Source organism: Triticum aestivum, chromosome 6B (genome assembly GCF_018294505.1).
Source record: "Triticum aestivum cultivar Chinese Spring chromosome 6B, IWGSC CS RefSeq v2.1, whole genome shotgun sequence".
Taxonomy (NCBI): Eukaryota; Viridiplantae; Streptophyta; class Magnoliopsida; order Poales; family Poaceae; genus Triticum; species Triticum aestivum.
Window position 1 is genome coordinate 714,723,416 of NC_057810.1, and position 12,918 is coordinate 714,736,333.

Below are 12,918 nucleotides of genomic sequence, written 5' to 3' on the forward strand. Positions count from 1 at the left end.
AAAGGCACCTGTTGGTTAATATGAGAACATATTTGTTTGTATGATATCTCTGAAGGCAAGAGAGTGCTTGAACTCTTATTCATGTTAATTTGAAGCCTCCATTTGAGCTGACGTTTCTGTATTTTGGTGAGGCGAACTGTATCGACTCGAAGACGCCAGCCGAGGCTGTGTTTGCCAGCGAAGTGGGAAGCTCGAGGCCGACCAGTCCAAGTCCTCGGAGGAGGTGACTCTGGAGCCCTTTGAGTGCGAGCACGCCTGCATCTTTGGTGGTTATAGGATGCCCAGAAGGTACAAATGAAAGTAAGAAGAAAGTAAGTGTATGTTTTATGTCTACAGACTGTTTCATTTCAGAAAATCAGATTTTTTTGTTTTGCGCTCAGGAACTGAAGCCAGTACAGAATAACAAGTAGATTCAGTACAAAATTTACTTGTGTGCATGACGGACATTTAGAACAAAGGGACAAATTGTGAGCAGTCACAAACCGCGTCGTATCCCATAGTCAACACCAACGTCTATAATCTTAAGCTATTAAACTTGTTTCCAGGGGAAAAACTTCAGTTGTTAATATCAAAACCACCATTTAAACTTTGCTTCAAGGAGAAAAATAGGATGAACTGCAGCAGACATTCTGGTCTTCGGTTTCATGCGAACTCACACGCTTAAAACATCCAAAAATGCACGAGTCTGCTAATGAAAACGAACTAAAAAAATGTGAGGGAAGCTTCATATCATTTGGAAGTAAAACTCAATGCTGAAGTAGGCGCTCGAGATTTGGTCAAGCAAAAGCAAAAGCAGATACTCCCTCCGTTCCGAATTACTTGTCGCAGGTATGGATGTATCTAGATGTATTTTAGTTCTAGATACATCCATTTCTGCGACGAGTAATTTAGAACGGAGGGAGTACAAGGTAAGGTCTCTGTTTCAGCAAACCACTGACCAACAGACAGCTCGAGATTCAGTCATTCTGGTGACAATGACATGGCACATGGACATAAATCAGGAACCACCAGACACTCCCACAGTGTATAGATCGAACGAACACCAATGCCTCGAATCAGCTCCCCGGGCCTCAGTACCGAATCAGCTCGACAGAGAGATGCTCTGCTTTTACTAGTCATGCAGAAAGCGGATTGTGCGTCGCCACACTTGCATAGTTTTTTTTTGCGGGGGGAAAAGAGTTTTATTCCAAAATGATATGGTTACAGTCGAGAGGCAAGAGTTCCTCTATACATGGGGGTCCTCTGTGTAGCCATACAGCAGTGCTACACTCAGTACGACTATATGTCGTGAATCGATCTGCTACCCTATTTTGTTCCCTACCCTACTACACTTGCATAGTATTAATAAGACCGATCACAGAAAACCTCACTAACTTCCCAAGATAAAAGGGTGGAGGAACTTAGCTTCTGGTACCATTATCACACACCCATAATACCAATAGCTGGTACAAAAAAAACCATTGGCGTATAAATGACTTCCCAAATTGATTCTCTCAAACACTACAGTACATTCAGTACAGTCGCAACACGCACGGAACATATGAAGAATACATGCTTTAAAGTGCTACCCGAGTTTGGAGTTTTTTGTCCTTGGCTATTTCCGCGACAACCATCTCTATGCTGTAGCGAGCGAAGCACAAGTTCAGCCTACAGTCAGGTAGCTCTATCACTGATTGATATCAAGATCGATGATAATTTAACATTCCTCTTGACAGACATCATTTCTTCTCTGTTTCACTGGGTCACTCTGTGACACTCTGCTTCATAGTTCTGAAACAATCTTATGCCAAAGCGTGTGATGAACTGATGATCCATTTATTCGTTTCGGGTTAAAAATGTACAGCCTTACAACCCCGTGTATCTTTTTACAGATAAGCATGATGAGGAGCATAGATCTTCAGCCAAGTTTAGAAGTGATTCACCTAACCAAATTCAAGACTCGGCTTGCTGTCAAAGGAAGGTGATTGGATCTCAAGACTCGGCGAACTGAACAGAAGAAGGCAGCTGGTTGTTGGGTAGATAAAAGCAGAGAAGCCTCTCTCCTGTGGACCAGCCTTCCTCCTCTGCTCCTCGTCTCCTTTGCCAGCCTTCCATCTGCACATCATTGATCCTCCGCATCTTCCCAGCTCTCCTCCTCTGCTCATCGTCTGCTTCGCCAGCTACGCAACCTGGCTTCGACTACTCATTGATGAATTCTTGTTCCCTTCTCCTAGTGCTTTGCTGGTCCCGCTTTGCCCGTGAACTTGGGAGAACCTGGCTTTGCCTTTGAGAATTTGATCCATGTACTTTGTGAGCTCGTAGGCTATCTTTATTCCTGATGATGGCTCGTTGTGCTCAGCAGTTCATACCTTATAGCTCTTATGCTTGCACATCCAAAAATAAAAACCGCATGACAACCTCTGCCCCCCTCTGCGAAGAGCCTATCTTTTGCTTTTCTGTAATTACTTTAAGCAAGAGTCAATAAGGTTCATCCCTCTTTCGCTCTATGTATTCTCTAGTTGGCAAACATCATGTGGTGAGGAAAAATCCATGCATATATATCCAGTTGGATGTAGTTGATCATAAGTTATTATTGTTGACATTATCCTCGAGATAAATAAGTTAGACGGTGAAAACTATAAACCCCCATCTCCTATGAGTTTGACTGAAACTTTTGCTCTATAAATATGTCGTGAGTGTCAGCAATCATAGAAGACTAAATGATACTCCCTCCGGTCCTTTTTTCTTTGCGCATAACTTTCTCCCTTTCTCCCTCATTAGTCTGCGCATTGCCCGTTTCTATCGCTACTTTCCAACTGTACCCCGCTGAAACAACACTAATTAGGCTCGTAGCAGAGGAGCGCCAACCAATCAATCCTGCATGCAGCGGTCCCATGTTGCGCGCGTGGGGGAGAGAAGGCGAGACCCAAGCCACCGCCCAATGGACTGCATGCAGCAGTTGACAAAGTACGGCACTTTCCATGCACGCAGAAGGGTAAAACCGTCCAAAACACACCCCATCCATGCCTTCCTTGGTATCCGGGATTCTCCTTATGCGCAGGGAAAAAAGGACCGGAGGGAGTAGTTGAGTATGTGAACTTGCTAAACAAAGCTCTTACATAGACTCTGTATGAAAATATGATGAATTGTGATTGTTTCAATGACTGACATCATATTTTGTTAGTTCCCAACGAAGTTTATGGTTCATACTTCAACTTGTGAATGAATTGTTACTTTAGCATGAGAAGTTTTATGACGATATATTGCTGCTATGATAGTGATCATGATGCTCTCATGTCCGTATTTTGTTTTTATAGACATCTCTCTCTCTCTCTCTCTCTCTCTCTCTCTCTCTAAACATGTGGTCATGATTAACGATTTCGGCTTTCGCTTGAGGACAAGCGAGGTCTAAGCTTGGGGAGTTGATACATCCATTTTGCACTATATTTTCCTACTTTTATTTATTATATTTTGGGTTGTTATTTCACTTTATGATGCAATTCTTATGTTTTCTCTCTCTTATTTTACAAGTTTTACATGAAGAGGGAGATTGCTAATAGTTGGAATTATGGACCAAAAAAGGCTACAACAGAGATAGCTATTCTGCACAATACAAAATGACCTGAAAATTTATGGAGAATTGTTTTGGAATATATAAAAATATTGGTGGAAGAAATACCAGGAGGGGGGCCACCAGGGAGCGACAAGCTCAGGGGGGCGCCCTACTCCCCCGGGCGCGCGTACCGAGATTGTGGGCCCCTGGTAGGCCTCCGGTACCCATCGCCATATGAAGCCATTTTCCATAGAAAAAATAACGAGAAGACATTCGGGACGGAGCGCCGCCGTCTCGAGGCGGAACCTGGGCAGGAGCACTTTTGCTCTTCGGCAGAGCGATTTAGCCGGGGAAACTTTCCTCCGGGAGGGGGAAATCAAAGTCATCAACATCAACAATGATCCTCTCATCGTGGGAGGACCAATCTTCACCAACACCATCTCATCTCAAAGCCTAGTTCATCTTTTGTATTCAATCGATGTCCCCAAACCTCAGATTGGTATCTGTGGGTTGCTAGTAGTGTTGATTACATCTTGTAGTTGATACTAGTTGGTTTATTTGGTGGAAGATTATATGTTGAGATCCTTAAGCATATTCAATACACCTATGATCTTGAACATGAAGATGATTTGTGAGTAGTTACTTTTGTTCTTGAGGACATGAGAGAAGTCTTGTTATAAGTAATCATGTGAAGTTGGTATTTGTTTGATATTTTGATGATTTGTATGTTGCTGCTTCCTTTAGTGATGTCATGTGAAAGTCGACTACATGACACTTCACCATATTTGGGCCTAAGGGAAGGCACTGTTGAGTACTAAGTAGATGATGAGTTGCCAGAGTGACAGAAACTTAAACCCTGGTTTATGCTTTATTCCGTAAGGGGCTGATTTGGATCCATATGTTTCATGCTATGATTAGATTTGTCTTAATTATTCTTTCGTAGCCATGGATGCTTGCGAGAGGGGTTAATCATAAGTGGGTTGCTTGTTCAAGTAAGAACATCACCCAAGCACCGGTCCACCCACATATCAAATTATCAAAATAGCGAATACGAATTAACTAAACATGATGAATGTGACTAGACAGTAATTTCCATGTGTCCTCGAGAGCACTTTGGCTTATACAAGAGAACTTTCCAACTTATCCTTTGCTATAAAAAGGGTTGGGCCACCTTGCTGCACCTTTGCTACTATTGTTACTTGTTACGAATTATGTTGCTACAAAACTATCAATCACTGCTACTTTCAGTACTTGTAGAGAATACCTTGCTAAAAAATCTCTTATCATTTTCTTCCGCTCCTCATTGAGTTTGACACTCTTGCTTATCGAAAGGAATACGATTGATCCCCTATACTTATGGGTCATCATCCTTCGGCCACAAGGAATCTTATATCAGAAAAAAATATGTTAAAATTTCAGCCCGATCGGAGTTACTGATCTTTGGATATTTAAGAAATGGTGTTCTCCATAAAACAGGAACGCGAAACAAAGAAGAAAACGCGCATGCATGCCCCCCCCACACACAGAGAGAGAGAGAGAGAAAGAGAGAGAGAGATCCAATCTAGAGGGCCTCCTTCCCCTCGGGGGCCATGGCGACCAAGGATCGGAGGGGGAATCCTTCTTCCATCTAGGAGGAAGGCCAGGCAAAAATAAGGAGGGGGCTCTCTCCCCCTCTCTCCTGGTGGCGCCGGAGCGCTGTCGGGGGAAACATCGTGACGACGATCTCCATCAACAACTCCGGCACCATCAACAACACCTTTCTCCCCCCATGCGGCGGTGGAACCTCTCTCTACCCACTGTAATCTTTACTTGAACATGGTGCTTTATGCTATATATTATTATCCAATAATGTGTAGCCATCCTATAATGTATGAGTAGATCCCTTTTGTCCTACGGGTTAATTGTGGTATGGTGTGATTGATATGAGTTGTATGTTATTATGGTGCTGTCCTATGATGCCCTCCGTGTCACGCAAACGTGCGGGATTACCGCTGTAGGGTGTTACAATATGCTCATGATTCTCTTACAGTGAGTTGCGAGAGTGACAAAAGTTTAAACCCGAGTGAGGGGGTTGTTGCGTATGGGAGCAAATGGGACTTTATACTTCATGCTATGGTTGTGTTTTACGTTAATGATTTTAGTAGTTACGGATGCTTGCTAAAGTTCCAATCATAAGAACATGTGACCCCGGTATGGTAAGTATGTTAGTATATGCCTCTGCCTAATAGCATATGATAAGTATCACACGTGCCATATTCAATTGCCCATGGAAAATATTTCTCATCGTTCCCCAAAATCTTTAAGACAACAACTAACTTTTATTATCTTGCAAAGCGCTCCTAGTTTTATTCCCATGAACTAGTTTTATACTTGTTCTAGGTAAAGCAAACGTTAATGTGTGTAGAGTTGTATCGATGGTCGATAGAACTTGAAGACAATATAAATCTTACATTTAGCTCCTTGTTGGATTCGACACTCTTATTTATTGAAATGGCTACAAACGATCCCCTATACTTGTGGATTGTTATCACCCCTCTATGAAGGCATGCGTGTTGCTGGAGGGATTGCACCTAGCAGATGACATGGGGATTTACTCTATGGCTATAGAATTTGATTCAATGGAGATTGTGCAATCCATTCTAGATCCATCCGAGTATAAAAAAATCCGGAGTCGTGATAACCGAGACTTGTCGAAAGTTGCTATGTTTTTTGGCAGGGCGACAATTGTGCATTGTGCCCGGAAAGTAATGTTGTTGCACATTCGCTCACTCAAGCAGGTTATAGAAACAAACCGTCAGAGGAATGACGTGAAGACCCTCCTGATTTCTTAATCCCCTGTCTTGTAACATAGATGGTTATTGTTTTATGATAGTTGCCAAAGTTAAAAAAGAGGAGCATAACACATGCAACCATAAAGTGTTGTTTTTGAACTCTCGGTCTTGGATAGTTGGAACTTATTTGCCAGCAACTATCGTGGTTTTCAAGTGAAATAGATTTTACTTTGCCACTAAACACCACATTTTTTCTCCTTAACCACACATAGCACGTGCCACTTGCATAAAGGGTGCCTCAAACTTTGCTAGTGTTAACTTGATAGCTGGTTCCATTGATTTGCATTATTGGTCTGCAAAAATAGTACACTAAATGTCCTTATTTTGTAGCAACCTAGAAGAAAATTACCCAAACAAGCAATCCGTTTATTGATTCATTGATTTCGTGGTTTAGGATTAAATTTGTATCTTTCTAAATCATGTTGTCATCCCATCGTACCTTCAGGACCCAAATTAGTTCATTTTTAACCAAATTATGATAGTTAAAAAACAGAGGGTTTAGATTCCAAGTAATTCCTACTTGTTAGGTTGCATTTGTTATTTTGCCGTTCACGTTTGTTGTCGTCTATAGGGTAATACTAGTAGCATTCGCTCGCTTTGCTAAGCCGAGAATCATCACCATATTTCATCAATGACATGTTTTTCACTATGTGAGCTACAATGTGCTTATTTTATATTCTAGGTTTCAGTATGTAACCATAGCAAGAAAACTACTGTCAATTGCATAACCTATAACTCCATTGTTTAGGAAACAACAAAGTTCACAACCCAAAAATATGTTTCACATGAAAGAGAAGATGTTAACCTTTTGATTTATTTTGTAAAGAAAAGTGAGGGACATGGCCTAAAAAATCAAGGAGCATACACATTATTGTTCATCATCAGACAAAAGAATATATAACAAAAACTTAAAGGCACACATGGTATAATCCATAAGCCAATTTTTGTACTCTAATAAAATTGGGATCCTTTTATGTTACAAAAAAATCACTAAATGTTTGTAGGGAACAATATTTCACCATCCCCCAACAGCCTTTGTTCTTGAATATAATATTTTACTATGGCTCAAGAGCCCTTTTTTCTTCTTTTTCAATCCATGATCTGGCAGGCTAATTCTTGCTTTCTGTAAATAAGATTCAATACCTAAAAATAAATTCTAGTGATCATATTCTACTAAAATGTCGAGAAAGCTCCAATAGTTCATTCTTATAAGATTTCTCAAACTCTCATGTGTAGCTTGATGTGGGTGACTTGTTGATATTGTGATCAAGCATTATTTCTGAACCTTGTCATTGCATCTTATTTCCAACGTCTAGAATCTTAGGCCTTAACGCATCTTCTTGAAGAATGGCGGCCACTCATTTCCATCAAGGTACTAGTCAGTTTCATACTTGAGTATGGTTGTCATGTACAAACACTAGTAGAAAACAGGGCTTTGGTCACAGGGCAATATTCACATTAGTCCCGGTTCAGTCACGAACCGGGACTAATGTGAGCATTGGTCCCGGTTCGTGCGGCTAAGGCATTAGTCCCGGTTCACCTGAGCCCTTTAGTCCCGGTTTGAGACACGAACCGGGACTAAAGGGTGCGATGCCCATTAGTACCGGTTCGTGGCACCAACCGGTACTAAAGGTTAGACCTTTAGTCTCGGTTCGAGCCACCAACCGGTACTAATGGGGTTTGAGGCATTAGTACCGGTTCATGGCACGAATCGGTACTAAAGGTTCCATTTTCAAACTCTACCCCCCCTGTGGATCGCCTTTTCAGTTTTGTAAAAAGCAAAAGAAAATAATAAAAACTTCAAAAATTAAAATCCTTCCAGATGTAGTTATGTTACTACATGTACTAGTTAGGAAAATTTAAAAACTTAAATTTGGACATGTTTTGCAAATTTTGACGGCCTATGGCCTCTTTGCAAATTTTTAGAATTCTCAAATTCTAAAAGGAAAAAAAGTTATGCTCAAATTCCAGTTTTTTTTGAATTTTTGTTAAATCTGGTCAAACTATGGTCAAACTACTTATTCAAGAAGTATTAATGTTACTAAATAATTATTCAAGAATATTAGTGTTACTAAATAATTATTTCAGCTTTTTTGAATTTTGGTCAAATCTGGTCAAACTGTGGTCAAACAATGGTCAAACTAATTATTCAAGAATATTAGTGTTACTAAATAATTATTTCAGTTTTTTTTGAATTTTGGTCAAATCTGGTCAAACTATGGTCAAACAATGGTCAAACTAATTATTCAAGAAATATTAGTGTTACTAAATAATTATTTCAGTTTTTTTGAATTTTGGTCAAATCTGGTCAAACTATGGTCAAACTACTTATTCAAGAAATATTAGTGTTACTAAATAATTATTTCAGTTTTTTGAATTTTGGTCAAATCTGGTCAAACTGTGGTCAAATAATGGTCAAACTAATTATTCAAGAATATTAGTGTTACTAAATAATTATTTCAGTTTTTTTGAATTTTGGTCAAATCTGGTCAAAACTGTGGTCAATCTATGGTCAAACAATGGTCAAACTAATTATTCAAGAAATATTAGTGTTACTAAATAATTATTTCAGTTTTTTTGAATTTTGGTCAAATCTGGTCAAACTGTGGTCAAACTACTTATTCAAGAAATATTAGTGTTATTAAATAATTATTTCAGTTTTTTTGAATTTTGGTCAAATCTGTCAAACTGTGGTCAAACTATGATCAAACTACTTATTCAAGAAATATTAGTGTTACTAAATAATTATTGTTTTTTAAAACAATAGTTTCAAACTCAAACAATGAAATGTGTGACTTCATACTCAAGCTAAATTTCTGAGGGTTAATAGGATTGACATCTTACTATTGTCAGGAAAACAACAAGTGTAGACTTGGAAACGAGGGAGAATAGAACCCGGAAGTTAAGCGTGCTCAGGCTGGAGTAGTGAGAGGATGGATGACTTTCCGAGAAGTTAGATGATTTGGAATGATGAGGGGTGATTAGAGATTAGAGGTTAAATTGAGCAGTGATGAGGGGTGGTGATTAGAGATTAGAGGTTAAAAAAATTCAGAAATTTGAAAATAAAAAAAAGTTCAAAAATTTTGAAAAAAAATTCAAGAAATTTCCTTTAGTCAGGCTGCGGCCACGTGGACGGCCTTTAGTCCCGGTTCGTGTAAGAACCGGGACTAAAGGGGGAGGCTTTAGTAATGACTCTTTAGTCCCGGTTCCAAAACCGGGACTAAAGGCCCTTATAAACCGGGACAAAAGGCCCTTTTTCTACTAGTGAAATTACACATGCCTTAGAAACTCTGAAGTTTCCATTTGAGCTGACATCTTTTACTTCCGGCTCCACCCAGGCCGCGGATGCTGTGTTTGCGAGTGAAGTGGAGAAGCTCAAGGCCGACGAGTTCAGGCCGTCAGAGCAAGTGACCCTGGATCCCTTCGAGCATGACCATACATGCGTCGTTCGCGGTTACAGGATGCCCAAGAAGCTAAAGTGTACTCCCTCTGTAAACAAATATAAGAGCGTTTAGATTACTAAAATAGTGATCTAAACGCTCTTATATTTCTTTACGGAGGGAGTAGTTAATAAGAAGAAAAGGAGTGGCTATGTTGTTTCTGCAATCTGTTTTGGTCAGGTGTAGTTATAGCAGTAGTAGTATTGCCCAAGTGTAAGGTTTTTTTTTGGAATATCTCTGTGATACAATTCATGCTGTTTTACATCAATTATTCTGCCCCCACGGAATATATGTCGCTTTTTAACTTGGACAAACAAACGCACAACGGCCTCTTGAGTTCAGGTGACGATCGTCCCCCAAGTTGATTTGTAATAAAGCAATAATATGCGTTAATTTTACCAATGAAGAAAAATGTTTCTAATTCTGAACTTATATGAGAACAATCGGCACTACAGCATAATAATATATTGATCCTGAAAAAAAAACATAATAATACAGTTTGCGGTCAAAATTTATAAAAAGACTGAAATAACTCTCAACCAAAGTAACACCACTTCAAACACAGTTTACTGAAATCAACAACATTTTCAGCCTCACGTAAAAGACCTTTTTGCCTCAAGCAGTGAGCACTGTGGGTACTTCATTTTTTCTATATGGGCAACCCTCATGCCAACAAAGTGAAATATGGCAAATGACTCAATCCCAGCTATGAGTCTCCTCTTCAGTGAGACCCTCTGCCTTTTAGTCCAGGGGTACCTATTAGGCTTCTCCTCGCACTTGCCACACACCAACCTACTATACAAGAACACGTTTGCTAGATTGACCGCCGCCACCATAACGCGTCTGATATAACTCACAAAGCAGTCTTCAGATTCAAAGCCAATGATGACGAGTGTGGTCATGCTCTGGTGTTGGAAACCTGTTGTGATAGAGTCCCACTCTACACCCTTGTTCTCACTATATGATCCTTCTTTCCTCTTCTCCTTATCCGTTTCCGTTAAACACGCATGATCCGATACCTGCATGCCAGCAATTAGGACAAAGATTAAAAAAAATGAGTTATCAATAGAGCAGACATCTTTTGTATCTGGTGAGAAAATCTTGCGAAACCTAACATTAAGCCCATGTGGGAAAAAGAGATCTTCAGGTAAGCACGTACCGTCATGTATAGCTCCTTCAGTAAGGGCGCAACTTCAAGAATAAATATTGTCCAGGTGAGATCATACCCTTGAGGAAGATTAGCTAGATTCACAAACCTTAGCTGGCGGAAAACAGACGCCAGACGTTGTGTCGGACATTCTGGCTGCACCCAAATCTGCAACGAATAAGCATATGGTGAGATGGGCAGAGAAGAAGCGAAGCCACAGCTCGCAAAGCGACAATCTTGACTTACCTTTTCAGAATTAAATTCCAACTTCAGATCTCGTATAGAGGTACCGCTAAGAAACTCACTTAACTCGACCATCCTGCTGTGACTAAGGGCGAGGTTTGTGAGGCTTACAGTCTCCAACAATGGGACATGACCAATAAATAGTGGATCTTGGAAACGCAGCCAACCTTCAAAGACCATCTTTGTGAGTTGAGGAAGCCAGTTCAGCTGAACTTGCACGAGCCTACAGTGGGCAATACTAAGCTCACTGAGATGAGCATGTTCAAGTTGCAGCGTGCTGCAATCACCCGAGTCACAATTGTACAAACACAAGTGCTTCAGCCGCTTGCAAGTGACGAGGACGTTGGATATGTCCGATTCACCAAATCTCAAATTCTCTAGGTCGAGGGTAGTGAGACCACCAAATGCACTTGGGCAGGCATTTTGCAGGTTATTTTCCGAGCTACGGTAGTGATCCGTTCGTGGTCGCTACTCACTCCGATGGAGGCCAGGGAGCATTTGGTTACTGGATCTATCCGTTGGGAGATGGTAGCTCGGGATATCTTCAACCGGTTTGGATGGCGGTCATGTAATAGGATAGGCAATTAGTTTACCTACCCTTGTTTAGCCAGCCGGTTGTGGCATCGTTTTATGGCTAGTTTGTGTGTCTAGCCTTTTGCGCTCTGTGTGAGCTGCCTTTTTTTTTTTAAGTTTGAGACTCTGAAACTTTGTTGGCACAATTTTATTTCTAGTTAATAAGATGATCGTATGCATCACCCTTGATGCAGAGGCCGGGGAGCCCCCCCCTCCCCTTTTCAAGAAAAAAAGAACAACATGAATTTTCTCCCAGCGGTGACCAGATCATCCTCGTCCAAGTCAATGATGTCATACTTCCCTGTCATAACATTGAATTTCGCATTCTCGATCAGGTGTGCCGACATGGCATGACCGACAGCACACCCAATGGATATGGGGACATCATCTCTCAAGTAGAACGTCGTGGACAGAAGGCGGATGGTGTGCTCTCCAGGATTTCTGCGGGTCAGTATGCTCCCCATCGCTTGGACCACAGCGGCATTGATGCGAACCAATTCATCATTAGAGACGCCGGTGCATAACACGCCATTGGGAAGGAAGTGTTGAGCACTTATTATAAGTTGAGACAGATTGGCGCAGAGTTGAGTCCACCGTCTGGAGAGGACGCTGGTTCTCGCAGCCTCGCGGAGATTGAGTCGGTCAAGAATGTTGACCAGAATGTCATCAGGCAATGCGCTGAGCCTATCAGCCCTCTTGCCTTTATGCATCTGGCATGAAGACAAATAAGAGTTGATTTCACACTAGTTGCAAAATAAAAATCATATTCTTTGACATATGCAAATATTAATTTCGATGGTAAAAGACATCCTGACTTTGACATATTTATTGTCACAGAAGAAAATTGTAATTATCACAGATGCAATTTTGATTCAGTCACAAATTAGGATGCAGTTTTTAGAGTCACAAAGAAGCAATTTTGATGTAATTTCAGTTTTGGTCCAGGTGTGCAAAATTTTCAACGTTGATTAGATGTAGGAAAAGGGCTCTCTCTGAAAACAAAAGATCCGCCAAGGAAAATTAAAGAAGACAATTAACTCACCGCCATGGCTCCCGCGTAGATCTGCCCGATAAGAAATTGTCTGGAATAGCACAATTAATACAGAAACACCTACGTGTCGTGAGCCGCCCAAGCGACTCACGAGGCGATCC

General features: G+C 40.8%; 1 protein-coding gene across 1 annotated transcript; it reads right to left on the reverse strand.

The window, feature by feature from the left end:
• Positions 1–10,396: 10,396 nt before the first annotated feature.
• On the reverse strand, positions 10,397–12,476 carry LOC123139723 (uncharacterized). Its single transcript, XM_044559453.1, has 4 exons — positions 11,997–12,476; positions 11,197–11,616; positions 10,963–11,118; positions 10,397–10,822 (listed from the first exon to the last, which is right to left on the reverse strand). The coding sequence occupies exons 1-4, from the start codon at positions 12,474–12,476 to the stop codon at positions 10,397–10,399; spliced, it is 1,482 nt and encodes a 493-aa protein (XP_044415388.1).
• Positions 12,477–12,918: the final 442 nt, after the last annotated feature.

Coding starts and splice junctions, on each gene's coding strand:
- LOC123139723 (XM_044559453.1), bottom strand. CDS start 12,476: ATGCATAAAGGCAAGAGGGCTGATAGGCTCAGCGCATTGCCTGATGAC. Junction 11,617..11,996: donor GAAAATTCATGTTGTTCTTT/TTTTCTTGAAAA, acceptor AATAACCTGCAA/AATGCCTGCCCAAGTGCATT. Junction 11,119..11,196: donor TGGAATTTAATTCTGAAAAG/GTAAGTCAAGAT, acceptor TATTCGTTGCAG/ATTTGGGTGCAGCCAGAATG.